This window comes from Sturnira hondurensis, unplaced genomic scaffold, assembly GCF_014824575.4.
Source record: "Sturnira hondurensis isolate 20B ecotype Veracruz unplaced genomic scaffold, ASM1482457v3 Scaffold0003681, whole genome shotgun sequence".
Taxonomy (NCBI): domain Eukaryota; kingdom Metazoa; phylum Chordata; class Mammalia; order Chiroptera; family Phyllostomidae; genus Sturnira; species Sturnira hondurensis.
This window is the reverse complement of record NW_028076312.1, coordinates 6,870,784-6,888,040: the sequence shown is the minus strand read 5'-3', so window position 1 is coordinate 6,888,040 and position 17,257 is coordinate 6,870,784. Positions and strand designations below refer to the sequence as shown.

At 45.1% G+C, this 17,257-nt stretch overlaps 1 protein-coding gene across 5 annotated transcripts in view; it reads left to right on the top strand.

Annotated features, from left to right (window-relative positions):
- CSGALNACT1 (chondroitin sulfate N-acetylgalactosaminyltransferase 1) overlaps positions 1-17,257 on the top strand; it is a 319,616-nt gene that overhangs the window by 269,679 nt on the left and 32,680 nt on the right. For all 5 annotated transcript variants that reach the window (XM_037042132.1, XM_037042128.1, XM_037042129.1 and 2 more), the window contains exon 4: positions 11,770-11,986. In XM_037042132.1, coding sequence (XP_036898027.1) covers positions 11,770-11,986 — 217 coding nt within the window. The remainder of the gene's footprint in view (positions 1-11,769; positions 11,987-17,257) is intronic.

Here is a 17,257-nt window from a genome sequence, read left to right as displayed (position 1 = left end):
GTAGGGATAGCTTGTCGCTGTTCCAACACGTCTGGGGCCTCGTCTGGGAATGTTGGAAGGCTGCGCCTGACTGGGCAGCTGGGGTCTAGAATCATCGAATGCCTGTCCCCTCACAGATCTGCAGCTGGGCTGTAATGACTGGGGCCTCCGGACTGCTAATGGACCTGCCTAGGCGTGGCCTGTCCCTGGGGTGGTGCTCCTTCACAGCATGGCCGTCTCGGGGTAGCTGAACTTCTTACACGGCAGAAAATGTTCCAACAAACAAGGTGGAAGCCGCATGGCTTAGCTGTCCTTTTGTAGGCGAAGCAGTCACCAGCCCACTCAGATTCAAGGTTAGGGGAAGTAGACCTCTTAGCTTGGTGGGAACATTGTCAAAGAACTTGGTGGTCATGACTTACTTGAGAAAAACAGTATTTTGGTTATATAGGTTAAATAGGTTCAACAGTATTTAAGTTATATTGTCTAAATAGGTTAAATAGTACCTATTGTTTTAATCCCCTCTGAATTAAAAGAAAATTCCTAATGTTAAACTATCATGAAAACTGCATGTCTGATAGACCACGTTATTTTGCTCTATCTTATGGAATTCCATATCTTATAGAATTTATGCTTTAATTGTACAAAGTCACTCTTATGATATGTTACTGAAGTTACTGCAAGAGTTTTGGAGAGGCAGTAGCTCTCTTAATCCTAAGATTATAATTGTATTTCTTCTGGCTTCTTGTTATTTCATGGGCACAGTGAGTCATGTGTGTTTAGTGCCTGTGTTACACAGCTGGGAAAACTGAAGCTTTGAGAACTTTGTCCAAAGTCACAGAGCAAGTTTTTGGTTGAATGGAGTGAAAATTCAGGTCTCTCTTTCTCCTGGGTCAGATTGTCTCTCTAAGAACTTTCCTTCGCTTCGTTACCTAGGCCTTCGGATTCCTTTGTTGCTCTTCAGTTTGCTGTGGTTTATCTGCAGTTCAGAAGTTGCACAAAAATGCACGTATATTTTCCCAAATATCCAGTGATTCAAACTTATAGCCTATTTATTAAATTAAAATGAATTCTTTACAATTTTTCAGTTACAGTTGACCTTCACAATTATTTTGTATTAGTTTCAGGTGTAGGGCGTAGTGGTTAGATATTTGAATAGTGTACAGAGTGATGCCCCATAAATGCAGTGCCCGCCCGACACCACGAGTAGTTACAACAGTATTACTGACTGTGCCACACTTTACACCCCATGGCGATGCTGTAACTCCCGATCCGTACATCTTGATCCCTTTTACCTTTCTCACCCAGCCCCCAACCCCACTGCCCTCTGGCCACCATCAGTCTGTTCTCGGCGTCTGTGAGTCTGTTTCTGTGTTGTTCACTTTGTTCTCTAGATTCCACGTATACGTGAAGTATTTGTCTTTTTCTGATTTATTAAAGTGAATTCTTACCACTGACTAACTAGATGAGTTCCTCAAAATAAATGCGTTTGAGTGATGCAAGTTATCATTTTGCTTGATATATTCAATGTACTTTATTTTGAAGACTAGAACATAGGACCCAGAGTCATTGAGTATTTTGTTTAAGGTGGCACAAAATCAGGGCCAAAGTCAGGGTTAGACCTGAGCCTCTGGCACAGGTGTTGGCCAAGCATCAGAGGCTTCAGGAGCAGCCAGGAGACCGGAGTGTCTAGCATCAGGAAGGAGGCCGTTCTAATTATGGTTGGGGGTGGGGGCTGTAGGTGCAAGGTGGTGCGAGTTGTGCTGATGGTACGAGGGGCAGTGAAGAGAGTTAAGATGTTGTGGTACCTGATACAGGGCTAAGGGGTCAATGATTAGAAAATTCCCATCGATTTTATACAGTAGAAATGGGTTTCTCAAGCAACAGCTAGAAAACCCTATTGCAGGATTGCTAAAAAGTGACGTAGACTCAAATATTTATTATAAATGCTAATTTGTACATCCCCAGGCTTTTCTTTTTACTAGAATATCAAGAATCCTCCCATCTCTGGATCCACAGTGACAACCAAAAATAAATATGTGATTAGGTTTAGCTTCCAAGCACATTTAATGTCAGTGCACAGCCCAGCAGGAGGGGGGCTCATCCCTGACCTGACCTGCGGGACCTAGAACAGCAAGGCATGAAATGGCTAATGAAGCAAAGTGGGATGACAGAATAACCATGTAGTGACAATTGTTATTGCTACTGCTGACATCACTGAGTCCCTCCCATTACCAGGCTTGCTGGTTTGCATGTATTAACTTACTTCACGCATGCATTATTATTAATCCCACTTTTCAAAGTTGAGGAAACCAATGTCAGTGATTCAATCAGTAGTGTATTATCTTAATCTTCAAAGGCAAATTTTAAGACTGACTTTTCTGGTATACATTAAAAGTTGATTAGCTTTTAGAAGGATCTTTATTGATGTTTTCTGTCTTCAAAAGTCAGTCTCAGAAAGAAAAAAAGAATAGAAAGGAAAGAAGAGTTGTAAACATTCTTTTGATTGTGAAGTTGATTAACCTTTAAAGAACTTTACCATCCCACACTCTTAAATTTGGTCATTTTGCCTTTTCTCTGTGAGTTTATCATTTGTAACCTTGAACAAGTTATTTATTTAACTTCTGTCAAGGCCCCAATTCACCATCTGGAAAAGGGAATGGGTAGATGGCCTACCTCTCTGAAGACTTTTTGGAATGAAGATGACATTTGTGAATGTGGTTTGAGACACATTCGGGTAATGCAAATACAGTTATGCTGTTTGTCGTCTATTTTGGGGACAGCCGTGCACAGACCAGCCCGATGGTTAGCCAGAGACAATGGTGTGGGCATCATTGTTCCTTGCTCTTTGACCTTGCTCTGCTGCGGCCTCTATCTTCAGTTTTCTGCTTTTGAACCACATCCTGGATACACCGTCTCCTGGTGTTTTGAGAGGAAGCGCCGCAGCTGTTCGGAAACGTACTCTGATAGTGGCTGCCCTGACTTCCCTTCCTCGGATGTTTGTTCTGGAATCCCTGCAGAACTCTGCACTGCCTCAGCCCCCACACCGCTGTGATTTAGCCTCTTAAACTCCAATTCGTCCAGGTGGGCTGTGTACATTTTCACCATTGGTTTCTTAAAGTAAGGTTATGGAGGTGGTGGGGCTGCCATTTCTTCCTAAGAAGCTAACAGCCCTCTAAGAATAGAAACTTGGGGTGAAAAGGCGATCTGTGTGTCTGGGGTCCTGAGCAGCACCCTGTCTGCTCCCGCCAACGTGCGTGCCTGGAGGGAGAGAAAGTGCAGAGGCCCGATTTCCAGCGCAGCCATACCCGGGGCCTGTTCATGTTCTGGGAGAGCCCCACTCTTTCCTTAAACGTAAACATCCTCAGAAATCCTTTTCTTCCCATGCATTCTGTTATTACTCCAGACTTCACTCTCTTCATGGTTTGTCCTCACTTTGACCCATTTCATATCCTTCAACTTTGCCTTTTCTCCTCCCTCTCCTGGACCCCATAGTACTTTCCTTCAGCCACTTTCTTCCCAGTGCCTGACTTCCATGCCCTCACACTTGTCCTGCAGTGAGTGCCCAGTCCTAAATCAATGAGTCCCCGTCTTTTCTCCCCCTTTCCCCATCGTCCATGCCACTGGGGGCATCACTGAATGCACCATCTCTAGCCCAGCCTCCCACTTGTGCTGTTTTGTAACCCCTTTCCACGTCCTTGCCCCGCTCTGCCTTCCAAACTCCCCATCACCATCCCGGCCCTACATCACTCCTCTCAGTCTGTGCTGTACCCCGAATCCACTCACTCCCAGTGTTGCCTTTCCCTTCCTTCACTGAGAAATTACTGACGTTCCTTCTCATGAGTTCCTTTGGCTCTTTGCCTCAAATTTGCACCGTCCATACCCTGCTCTCCTCCTTACCCTTCTCTGTCTATGACCCAGTCCTTCCCTGAGTGGCGGATGCCACCTGCCTCTCATTTCCTCATGCCATTCTGTAGCCTCATTATCCATTTCCATTTGTTCCTTCCTCTCAGCATTTGGAGTTGTTTCTCCCCTCCCCCCAGTCCTTAAAAAAAAGGCACTGTTAACTCTGTAAGTTCCTCTGGCTACTACTCCATTGCATTCATTCCCTTCTTACCCAATTGCCTTGCTTCCTTCGCTCCCTTCCTTCTGTGCTGTGTAGCAGATATTCATTAGGTCTCCAGAAAAAGATTTCTAGTTTTCTTAGAACTGACTTTCTAGTGGGAGGAACAGTCATGTAAATAGGTGGCTAAGTAAACACATTCAGATAAATGTGCAATGAAAACAGAGTCATGTGAAAGAGGTGACAGAGAGAGAGAGAGACAGACAGACAGACAGACAGACAGACTGGGGGTGGAGCACTTCAGATAGTGAAACCAGGAAGGCCTCTTTGGGGAGGTGGAATTCGCATAGAGACATAAACGGGGAGAAGGGTGAGTCATGCTGGGACCCTGAGGGGGAAGCATCCCAGGGAGAGGGCAAAGAATGGGCAAAGTAAATGTCCTGAGGCAGCAATAAACTTGCTGAGTCACTTTCAAAGAAGAGTACTCGTACTTCCTCAACTTTCAGATCTGGCCTCATCACTGAAGCCCGTCACTCACCTGAAATCATTACTGATGAGGTCACCGGTGATCTCCTGCTTGCCATCCAGGGGCCCGTTTTGTCCTCAGTGCACTTAACTCTGATGTACCAGCTGCACTGTGGGGGGCCCCTTCATCTCCTGGGGTGGCCTCCCTGCTGCTCTGTCCTGCCGCTCTCTGTGCTTCTCTCATCGCCACGGACCTCTCCGTCTCTTCCATGGGCACCTGCATGGTCTGCTCCCCAGACCTGCGTCCTCGGCTCCCTCTTCTCATTCTGTGGGCTTCCTGTGTGATCTGACATCTGACCTCCCCCCCCACACACACACACACAGAGCTTCCCCCATGTGCTGGGCCACCTAACTCTGTCTGAAAAGGGCCTATCTGCTGGGCATCATACCCCCCCATGGAGCTCCTCAAGTCAGCACATCCAGAGCTGAGCTCATGTCCCTTTTCTCATCTGTAACCCGAGTCGCACTGCCTTCCCCTGCCCCTCTCCTGCCATCCCAATTCTACCCTACTTCTCCCCAGCTCTTTCCACTTCTCATCACTTTTCCTGCCTTGCTGTTCTTGCTGAATGGTTGTGGTTCTTTCCTCGTTGCTCTCTGGTCTCATTCCCCCATCATGCATGCACACTCCACATGGCTGTGAGATGGTAGTAGTGGAATGGTCCCGTCTCATTCCTGTTACAGACCTAGCGTGCTCCCGAGCTCCCGCACTGTGAGGATGACCTGCGGCCCTGTCCGGGGGTGCCCTGGCCAACTTGCCGGCCTCATCTCCCACCTCTCTCCCACTCCTGCCTTTTGCACCCCAGCCTCACTGAAGTTTGCCAAACATAGCAAGTTGGTTTCGGCTTGTTCTATTTACTCAGTATATTTGCTTGCGCTGTTATCTTCCACAGAATGCCCTCTGATTTTGTAGCCCTGGCAAACACATAGTCAGTCTTCAGTTCTGCTGAAATATCCTTGGTGTCAAACTGCCCCCACCCTCTGGCAGGTGAAGTCGCCCTCCTTTTTCTTCCCTTACCCTGGGCCAACTCTCTCGCAGGCGCTTCTCCTGTTATTTTTTTGCCTGTTTTGTTTACCTGCCTGCTTTCGCTAGAATGTGAATTCTGAAAGCGTGGTGAATTTTATCATGCTCACCTTTATGTCTAATACAGAGCACAGTGCATGGTAAATAACAGCCATAAGGAAGATCGATAAAGATGAAAATAGCCATGTCAAGCAAATATGAACCGTGGGAGGCTGGTGGGTCACCTGATGAGGAGCCCAGCTCGCTGCTGCGCGGGAATCAGTTTGCTTCCTACTTGCTGTCAGATTCCGATCTGTTTCACTGAGTGGTAGGTGGGTTGTAGTTTTGTGGGGAAGAATGGCTCTAGAAAGATGCTAGTACTAGTGACGAAGTAAGGAGGAGCTCTGAGTGAGGTCCTTAGACATTTCTGCCTTTAGGTGTTGAATTTGTCTGCTTCGATCTGTGACACGAATACACACCAAATGCAATAAATAGAAACAGGAAAAGCGTTTTATGAATTGTTGCAGTGAAGACATCAGTCTGGGCAACCCCTTCTTATCAAATGAAAGACGTGTTTAGTGGAAGTTGGAAACGGTGATGAACTTGAATCAGAATCTGTCCAGAAGCTGCTACGAACAGATGCCCTGTGGGAAAGCAGGGTGCCCACAGACATTTCTGTGATCTTGCAGATGAGGAAAAGCATTGAAGTGGTTACTTTATTTTATTTTTTTTTAGGGAGAAAGTATTGGTATTAAAGTATCTGAGCATTTGGCAGTCTTTAGGACATCTTGGCACAAATGTCAAATGTCAACTACTTTCTCTAAGAAAATAGAGCTGACCACAGATGGCACTGGATGGTGCCTCGTTTACCTCGTGTGGTCTGGGACTGAGATATCCCATCTACGCAGACTTTTGTAGCTAACTGAAGCGTCATTTTGAAGGAGAATCTCTCTCGAGTATTTCCGAATTGTGCTTCTTGAACAAAGTGAGAACAATGTGCTCTTGCCCTTGCAGTAACAGAGTAAGTAGGTAGGTGCTCTTCGTGGTAGTTCAGAGGCAGTTTACATGGGTGGAGTGTTTTCTCTTTGTACTGAGTGACCACACACATTTCAGTTTCTTTTCAGAGTGATGGCCTGCCTCTTCGCCCACTGCGGGGGGCTGACCTGTCACTGCTGACTCCAGTCAGCATTCCTGCCGGTTACAGATCTTCCGTTGTGGTGTTACCTTTTTTTCTTCTCACTATACTTTTTCGTAAAAACACCTCCTTTCCAAATGCACTGCTTTGAGTGTGTAATAGACTAGGAATTCAGTTGATGGTTGTTTAGCAACTGTTACTATTGTTACTGAAGGAAAAGGAGAGCCCTGAGGGTGGATGTGAAGATTACCTGTGGGTAAGTGAACTAAGACTTCACTACAGACTTGTGGTTGTTGCTTCTGACTTCGGGTTTTATGTTCCTGCTTTTCTACACTCTGAGTTACTCATGCCATACATGAAAAGTGACCTCCGGGATGTGAACACACGTGCAGGGGTCTGTTCCCGTCAGTCATTAGTGCGTGTGGTGAACACAGGCAAACCACAACTTCCAGGGGCCTCGGTGTGCTCATCCGTAAAATGGAAAGGCTGCATTCAACACTATCCTTTCGTGTTCTCCTGTGCCGAAAAGGTAGTTCAGTAAAAAAAAGTTTGAAAGCCCTTCGACTCAAGTGCCTGGAATATCGAGTGATCGCTTGGGCCTGAGACTGGCATGGAGTCTTCCCAGAGGAGGAGGGTCCGATTTAGGAGGGTGGAAGGGGAGGGGTAGACTGCTGGGAGACTGTGGCTTGAGAAAGTGCAAAGCCTTGTCAGAGGAGAGCAGTTCCTGTGGTAAAACACACATAACATAAAATCTACCATTTCCACCATTTTTAAGTGTATAGTTTCGTGGCATGAAGTACATTTAAGTTGTTATATAACCATTTCTAGAACTTTTTCATCATGTCAAGCAGGAACTCTGTGCCCCTTAAATACTAACTCTCCATTCTGGGCTCCACGCCCCTCTGCACCCCCCTCAGCCTCCTGCCCTGCCCAGTCCCTGGTAACCACCAATCTACTCTCTGTCTCTATGAACTTGACTATTCTAAGAACCTCATGTAAGGGGAATCCTACAATATTTATCCTTTTGTGACCGGTTTATTTCACATCACTTATGTTTTCAAGGTTCGTCATGTTGTGGCGTGTTGTCAGAATTTTATTCCTTTAGAGACTAATATTCCATTGTATGCATATAACATGTCTTGTTTATCCATGCATCTGTTGATGGAAGCTCAGCTTGTTTCCATCCCTCGGCCATTGGGAAGATGCTCCTGTAAACATGTGTGCACAAGTGTCTGTCCAAGTCTCTGTTTTCATTTCTTCTGGGTACTTACCCCGAAGTGGAATTGCTGGATCACATGACGATTCTGTGTTTGACTTTCTGAGGAACCGCCCGACTGTTTTCCATTTTACGTTCCCACCAGCGCTGTAGGAGGCCTCCAGTTTCTCCTGTGGGGAGAGTAGTGGTATGTGCTCAGTATCCACCAGCTTGACTGGAGCCCAGATTTTACATGAGGCAGGGGCAAGACCTACAGTTAGGACAGTAGATTGGGGCCAGATATGGAGGGTCTTTAAACCTGGCTGTGGTATTGGCATTTTATTCTCTAGGCTTTGGGAAGCCGGTGAGGGCTCCTGAGCTGGGGGAAAGTGGGATTACAGTGGTGCTATAGGATGGCTAAGGGTCAGAGGGTACGTGCAGGATGTATCGGGGCCTGGCCGTGGAACGTGGGTGTGCAGAAGATGGCAGCAATCCTGCCGGGAGACCTGGGCTCCCTGTAGGAAGGTGGCAGAGGCAGGGATGAAAGTGGAGACACTTCTGGGCTCAGCAGCACAGCACTGGCCACAGCCTGTGCACACTCAGGTTGAGCGAGGTTGAGGATGTGATTGTAAGTAGTGGTATCTCCTTGACCTCATGATTTCTTCTTTATTTTTTCATCCTCACCTGAGGACATGCTTATTAATTTTAGAGAGAGGGGAAGAAAGGGAGAGAAACATTAATGTGAGAGAGAAACATCGATTGGTTGGCTCTCACATACACCTTGACTGAGGTTCAAACCTGCAACCCAGTCACATGCCCTGACCAGGAATCGAACCTGCAAGCAACCTTTCTTGGTTTGTGGGATGACTCTCCAACCACTGAGCCACACCAGCCAGGGCCTCACCTCATGATTTCTGATGTCCTACGTTGAAGACAGGATGTAGAAGGGGAGCATCTGGTTAGCTCCTTGTCTGCTGAAGGCGTGAACATGTGCATCAGGCCACGGAGCTGTCTCTTGGATACCAGGAGGTGTCCCCACCTAGCTGGCCATTCTAGGGCTCAGGCCCTGGAGTAGGGTAAGACGAGCATTAGGATGCGTACGCAGGGAGCAGAAACACCGAACTCAAAGTAAGCATGGAGAGAAAGAAGGGAAAAGGGGGTGCCAGTTAGGGCGTCTAAACCAAAATTTAAGCTAGCTCCCAAGTTCTTATTCTGATCTTCAGTTTGCATAGTGCATAAGAATGATGCTGTCCTATAAACCATCACAAGCAAGGTGTTTGTAGGACCAGTTTACTTGGCGTTGGCCATTGTGCATGCCAGCTTATTGGTTAAAACCATTCCTGCCTCAGAATGTTTCTGTCCCCTTTTCTCTCAGTCCCTTTGTGTTTCCACCAATAAAGATTTCTAGAAGGCACAAGGGTCCAGTTAGGTGGTGTCCTTGGTGTCATGGGGAGCCCGAGAGGGCTACATGTATGCCTCTGGGTGTACGAGGCCAATGGCTGGGTGTGGGTTTTCCTGGACATAGGTTGCAAGAGAGTTTTAAATAACTTTGTTAAAATAGGTAGACTAAAGGAATCTAAAATTAGATTTATAAGCCAAAATTAATTTGATTAGGCAGAGTATGGGGAAATATGCAGTAGTGTTGATGTAATAACTGTTTCAGGGCAGAGGAGGCAGAAGACAATGGGAAAGCAGCTGGGATGGTGGCTGCGAGTTAGCCTGGGTGCACTGGCCTCCCTGGAAACCGCTAACGTGCCTGCTGCCTGTCAGTCAGGCTGGGTGCGCATGCTCCGCACAAGCAGCTGTCTGATGTGCTTCTGAGAATCCTTATTAATAAGACATTGCATTCTCTGGGTTCTTTATAAATAGATGTCCATCTCTTGAGACCGGTTTGTGTGTATCTCTACCTGTATTTTCAAATCTGTGGATTTGGATTTAAAAAATTAATGATTCTTATTCTGGTGCCAAGAAAGAAAATGACTCAGTTAAAAAAAAACAACAATGCCTGGCCCACGTACGTTTTTATCTGCATGTTAAACTGTCAGCCGCCTTTCCCACGTTTATTGCTGTGTAGAGAGGGCACACTTGCCGACACGAACAATGGAAGCTTGACGAGACTCAGCGACTGACCCCGGCGGCCCTGTTGCCGAATGCAACTCCTTTCTGACTCAGCCCGATCCTGTCTGGGCCCTGGAGGTGGTGGCCTGGCCAGCTGTGTAGACATGTTAGCGGTGGGGGGAAGAGCCTGATTCCTTTATGAGTACCAGTTGCCTGAGAGAATTACCAGCCTTTGAAGGGAACCAGTTCCCATTTTCACAGAAGTCCTCTGAGCTTCCTAGGAAATGAACCTCCTCCTCTATCCCATAATGGCCCTGTCAGGGCCCTGAATTGTTTCAACATGATCTCAGCAAACTTCTCTCAGTTCCTCTGACTTTCCTGTCACCCAAGGAAGTGACAAAGGATTCAGAAGAGGACTCAGTCCTTGTAACTCTGCGTCAGGCCCTTCAGTCACCTGTGCGCAACTGTCTCAGCCAGAGATTGCACATTTGTGTCTCCAGACAGGTGTGGGACAGCTGTGAGAAGTGGCACTATAAAAATCCCAAAGTCCTCTGCGTCACACCTAAGGGGGATCCAAACTCAGAACAGGATCAAAGTGGCCGTAAAACAGGGTTGTCGTTTGAAAGGCTCCTATCAGGCGAAGAACAGAGGTGAGGACTTGGTAGTTGGGAAGGAGACCTGTAGTTCCCACTGAAGAAAAGAGGAGGGAGAGTGAGGGAGAAAAGAAGCCGTTTGGGAGAGGCCTTGAGAACTGTAATGGCCTTGGCTGACAGTTCCCTGGAAATGTGCTTTTGTGGCCACTCAAAGCGCTTTCTAGCTACTGCGGGGTTAAGGGGAAGGAAGGGACATGGAAAAGAAAACACGACAAACCAAACATAACAGCTAAGAAAGCTTATCTGGTGGTTTGTTGAATTTCACCTTTATTTATTTTTTTACTGTAGGAAAAACGCCCACAATACCAACGACTTTGGCAAGGCGATGGAACACAGGCGCCAGGGGGCGGGCGCTCATTAAATAGGGAAGTTCTGCTGGGCCTGGCCTTTGGGAGGCTCGCCCTGGGAGTTGAGCCGAGATTCTGGGTCACATGTTCAGCCTGGGAAAGGAGACTTTGTGGGGATTCAGTGACAGTGACACGGAGCAGAACATAGTTTGGGGGTGGGGGGTGGTCCATAAACAGACTTGCACTGGAGCACCGAGCTCTGCTGCTTCCCAGAGGCAGGACAGGCAACATGAAATTAAGATGTGTGCCTGTCATGATACAGGGTATTTTAAGCGTTTTCTGTTTTAATGCTTCCAGAAGCTTTGAGAAGGCCCTATGACCATAGGATTGACCTTGAGCCACTCCAAGTTACCTTGAATAGATCACTATGGTCAGTTCATCTGAAATGGCTATAATTTGGAAGAGATAATATTAGTGCAGTATTTGAATTAAATAAATATGATCATTTATCTAATCTTATTGCAGAAAATGCGGACAGTAGCAGAAAAGAAAAAACACATAACCCCACTCAACAACACAGCCAGTCTTATTTTGACATATTTCCTTACAGTCCTTTCTTTAATGCTGCTAAATATAGTTTCATATCCAACATTACAAGCTTCCCCCATGTTTTTATGAAGTCTTCATAAGTTTGATTTTAGATTAATGGTATTTTGATGTCTTTGGGGATTTTTTAAAGTGGGAGCATTCTGAGGTTTTTTAAAATAATTATTAGATGTAGAGATTTTATTTTATTTTTTAATTTGTTTTTTTAAAGGCATTTTGTGCTAGTTCTCAGCTATAAAACATTATCTTTTCCTGTGTTTCCTGTTAACAGGCATCTACCGCACAGAAAGGGATAAAGGCACTTTGTATGAGCTCACGTTCAAAGGGGACCACAAGCACGAATTCAGACGACTTGTCTTGTTTCGACCGTTTGGCCCTATCATGAAAGTGAAAAAAGAAAAACTCAACATGGCCAGCACACTTATCAATGTGATCGTGCCTCTGGCAAGGAGGGTGGACAAGTTCCGACAGTTCATGCAGAATTTCAGGTTGGTTTGTTTGCACCTGTTTATCTTCCTCCGTGTGGTGCGTGTTAAACGCTGATATCATTTCCCGTCATCTCCCTCATTTCCCCTGCCAAGTACAAAGGCTTCTTTCTCTTCTTGTTCACTTCTGTTTTCTTCATATCGACGCTATCATTTGTGTTTGCCTTTCCCTAAAGCAGTTAAAAAAGCTTCCCGATAAGCAGATTTACCTTCGGAAGGGGAGAGTAGGAAGGACTGAGTTTTCACCGGGATCTGCAGAGGTGGCCTCCTGCCTGCTGTGTGCAGTTCTAACTTGACTTTGGGCTCCGGTTTGGGACAGCAGGGCCATGCTATTTCATCAGTAGAGTGGGCCCTCACCCAGACTCTCAAAGGCAAGCACCTCGTGGCCATGGACTTGTGCTAGAGGCCGTGCTCCCACTGCTGTGGGCTGGCTTCGTTTGCTGGCCTGCTCTAGCAGCGGCTGGAGTGGATTGAATCACAATCTATTTTTTATTCTAACCTATGTCTCTCCAGAGATTAAATTTAGAATTAGGCCCAGAAGTTTCCAGGCACTCGTTTCTGTAGCTACTCAAGAAGACTAAGTGGGGCTTCATTTTCAGATGCAGGAATGTAGTTTTTACACATGCGTCTCTAAGGTCTCGTGCAATGTTGGATTTTATGAGCTGGAGCAACTAACATTCACTTAGTGGTCGAGGTTAATCAGCTAACTTACTCAGCCAGCTTGTTTTAAAGTTAGGAAGTCCTATGTGTCCGATTATAAATCTTGGGAGATCAAACTAATTTTTAATCTTTTATCACTAAATTCACATGATTAAAATCCAGTAATGCTGAGTATAAGGGTATGGTTCTTACTTGCTAAAATTCTGGATAATGAATGCACTCTTTTTGTGATGTTTATATTTGAAGAGTAGCCCTTTTTCATTTTTAAGTAACCCTAATTAAATTTTAAGGCCAGAATCCAGTAGTCTTAGGAGAGGCCTTTGGAGATCATTTGGTCTAACCCTCCCTTAGTGCAGAACCTGCCGAGAGTGTGCTGATGGGCAGTTTTTCTATGCCAGCTGTGTGTGTCCAAGGTAACCACCTGCCTCCCAAGGTAGGCTGCCTCTGCGTTGACCAGCTCCAGGTGGAAAGCTCACGTTTATTGAGACCCGAAGTCTGCCTCCCTGTGATTTCACCCAGTGGGCCCAGTGCTAGCCTCTGAAGAAATAACTGAACAAATCCATTTCCTCTTAAACATCGTAGCCTTGCAAATACTCGAAGAAAGCTATCAAAACTCTCTTTGTCTTGTCTCTGATATCATACGGGCTGGGGGGACCAATCTTTCCATCTGTCCCCAGTTTGTAGAACACCCCTGTGGCCATGATCTCTTGACCGTTGGCTGTGTTCTTCTGGCTCCGGTGCCGAAGTGTCTCTGTAGCTTTGGCTTCTCTCAGCCTTTCTGTGGTGTTTCCATGTTCCGTCTCTGTGTTCTCTTTGGAATGACAGAGTGCTGCTGGTTGATTAAGCGCCATATCCTTAGAAGGACTGAGCCTGTGGCTGGCACTAGGCGGTAAGTCGTTAGTCCCGGCAGCTGATGTGCCCATTTCGAGGACCAGTTCCTGTAGCTGGGACGCTGCCCAGGTTAAGGGCCCTGAGAGGTGCTTCAGCACACAGGCCAGCCAGTCTCTGAGTGTGCCGGCCTTGGTAAGGCAGTGCTCCTGCTAAAGGCATGTCTGCTCAGGGGAGGGCCGGGTCCTCTGGGTAGGGATCCGGGGCTTGAAATAGCAAGACATCCATGACGGGCATGTATATGTAAGATACATACTGCCTTGGTGTCACGAGGATTGCAAGTAATTAACAACGGAAATAAACCTAGAAGGGAAATATTGTTGGAAAAAGTGAAAGTAAGTAGCTCCCAGGTCACCAGTAGGGAGATGGTGAAGTGAAATGAACTTCTAGTTGAAGTTTTAAAAACAAACTCACATCTCAGGGACTTTCTCTTGACGGTCAGCCTTGCGATGCCCCTTGCTCTGGGGAGACCAGAGAGGGTGGCAGGAAGATTTGCTGCGTGGGTGGGGTATTTGGAGGTCTGCATGTGTGCCGGACACTCAACCCGACTTAAGGCTGAGAAGACGGGCTGGAGATGCAGTGCCCACCTTCACGTAGGTAAAGCCACTCACACGGAGCTGGAAGCGACAGCGGAGGTGGCCACAGGGGACAGTGGGGCCCAAGAAGGGCTGCCCAGGGCAGAGGACACTTGAGCAGAAACTTGAGTGGGGAGTTTGCTCTGTAGTCCAGGCATTTCTGAGGGTATTGAGGATTCTGTGAAAATGAGATGAGTGATGGTACTCAACCCTGAGGCTGTTTAATTCTACATCAGTAAAGGTGGCATTTCACATTAGCCAGCAGAGAGTGGATTGTTCTAGGCATGGCTTTAGCACTGCTAATTAAACACAGAAAAAAATTAATTGTTACTTCACACCAAAACCCAAAGTAAACTCTGGTCAATTAAATATGTAAATGCAATTAATATGGCCATAAAAAGTACTGGGAGAAAATATAAGGCTCTATTTATTAACTATTTGATGTTGTCTTTATGAAGTCCCTTTCATCCCAAGAGTGGAAATTATTAACTGCTAGGCACTGAAGATGACATGGTGGGTCAGTTATTTTCTTCTTTTGGATTCTTTCTGTTTTATAGATGTTTATATAGTTATTATATGTTTTGTTTAAAAATTAATTGGCAGGATTTTTTAAATCCTGACTCTAGACTAATTTAAATTTAAATTTGACTCTAGACAAATATTGGCTTTTACAATTTAAACATGACTTTTTAGTTTTTAAAAGTGATACATGACTATTAAAAGATTTTAAGCAATAGAGAACACAACAAGGGTTAAGTTCTTTAAAAATTCACTCCTGACCCTGCCTCCCAAAAGTAGTCATTTAAAAAATATTTATTTATTCTTTAAATTTATTTTAATTGTTGTTCAAGTACAGCTTTCTGCCTTTTACTCCCATCCCAGCCCATCCCCCCAGCTCTCCCTCCTGTTTCCACCCCCTCTCCAAAATTAATCACTTTTTATAATAGTGGAATACTCTTCTAAGTACCTTTCTTTGTATATTTGCAGATGTAAGAACTGGCTAGGGACACTTTACTACAACATGAGACAAACTATATACTCTATTTTCAATTAAAGACCTGAGTCTCACCTGACTTAAATTTATAGAAGACCATCTAAAGTGTAACAGGGGAAATTGCTGATCTCTAAGAAAATGTTTCTCAACTATGACAAATATTGGTTCCTAAGAGATACCTCTAAAGTTAAAAAAGTGATTTTATAAGACAGAAAGTTGGAATTATTATGTGTTTTTTTTACCACACACTTTAACTTTAGCCTGGATTGATTGGAAAATTATAATAAGAAGAGGAAATGAACACAGTTATGCTTTCTCCCTCTCCTATGTCCCATTGTCTAATTTGGTTAGTTATCTATCATTTTTACGTTGTCGGGGTTTGCAAACATTGCATTCTGTTGCATAGCCACAATCCCTGCACTTACGTGGATTTAGTGTATTTGTCATCAGCCCTCTGACAATAGCTTCTTCATTTCTGAGGCCTTGGTTGGCTATATTTCATGGTCAGGAAATTTTTCAAGAAGAGTCAAAAGTTCTTTTCTTTCTTTTAAATATTTTATTTATTTGTTTATTTTTAGAGAGAGCAAAATGGAGGGAGAAAGAGAGGGAGAGAAACATCAGTGTGTGGTTGCCTCTCATGCGCCCCCTACTGGGGACCTTACCTGCAACCCAGGCGTATTCCATGACTAGGAATTGGACCAGTGACCTTTTGGTTCACAGGCCTCAGCTCAATCCACTGAGCCACACCAACCAGGGCTGGATCATAAGTTCTTGAGAGTAGCAGGTCTACTTGTTGTCTTGATAGTTTAAGTATAACTTGACTGGACTTAAAATTCTTGGGGGACTCTTTCTTTCCTCAGGAGTTTGCAAACATTCTCTGGCACCTACTGGTACCATGGAAAAGTGCTTGGACAACTTTATTTCGTCTCTCCTGAAAGCGACTTATGTTTGCTTTCAGTCCCAAAGAATTCCTTCTTTTCTCTTGAATCATACAATAGTAACTTAGCCAGGACATATCTCATCTCGTTGCCTATTGTTCTCTCTCTGACTTTCCTGTAGTGAGTTACCGGTTTTTTTTGCTCTGTGGATATTTTTGTTTTAGAGAACTATTTTTGCTGTTCTAATTTTGAGTACTTCTCCTGTTTTTGTTGTTGTTGTTGGATTCACGGCTTCATAGACACAATTGTGTATTCTCAGGTGTTCTCAATTTCTTTTTAGTTCTATTTTTTTTTGAAGATTTTATTTATTTATCTTTTAGAGAGGAAGGGAAGGAGAGAAGGAGAGAAATATCAAGGTATGGTTGCCTCTGCTGGGGACACACAATGTATCGTGTGTCCCCTGCCGGGAACTGGCCTGCAACCCAGGCATGTGCCCTGACTGGAAATCGAACTGCGATCCTCTGGTTCACAGGCCTGTGCTCAATCCACTGAGCTACACCAGCCAGGGCAAGTTCTCTCTATTTTTAGTGCCTTTGTCGTTTATCTGATTTCGCATAAGCCTTTCTTTTATGTGAGGAATTGATTTTCAGATATATGTATTCTATACCCCAGCACTCTAAATTATTACTTCTCTTTGTTTTGTTTATCAGTGTATTTTCTGAGCATAGAATGTACCCATGAAGCATAATCTGTTGTTTTTGTCATTTCTTCTGTGAACATTTTTTAACAGATTTTATTTATTTATTTTTAGAGAGAAGGGAAGGGAGGGAGAAAGAGAGGGAGAGAAATGTCAATGTATGGTTGCCTCTCATGTGTTCCCTACTGGGGACCTGACCCACAACCCAGGCATATGCCCTGACTGGGAATCAAACTGGTGACCTTTTGGTTTGCAGGCCCACGCTTAGTCCACTGAGCCACACTAGCCAGGCCCTTTTTGAACATTTAAAATTTTATTTTTAATTTTACAGATAGGGGAAGGGAGAGAGAGGAGAGGGAGAGAAACATTGATGTGAGAGAGAAATATTGATAAGGTGTCTCTCATGTGTACCCTGACCGGGGACTGAACCTGCAACCCAGGCACATGCCCTGACCAGGAATTGAACCAGTGACCTTCTGGTTTGCTGGACAATGCCCAATCAACTGAGCTAATATAGCTGGTGCTCTTCTTTGAACTTTTAAAAATTGCATCTACATTTTATTAAGAAAGTGTGAAACATGT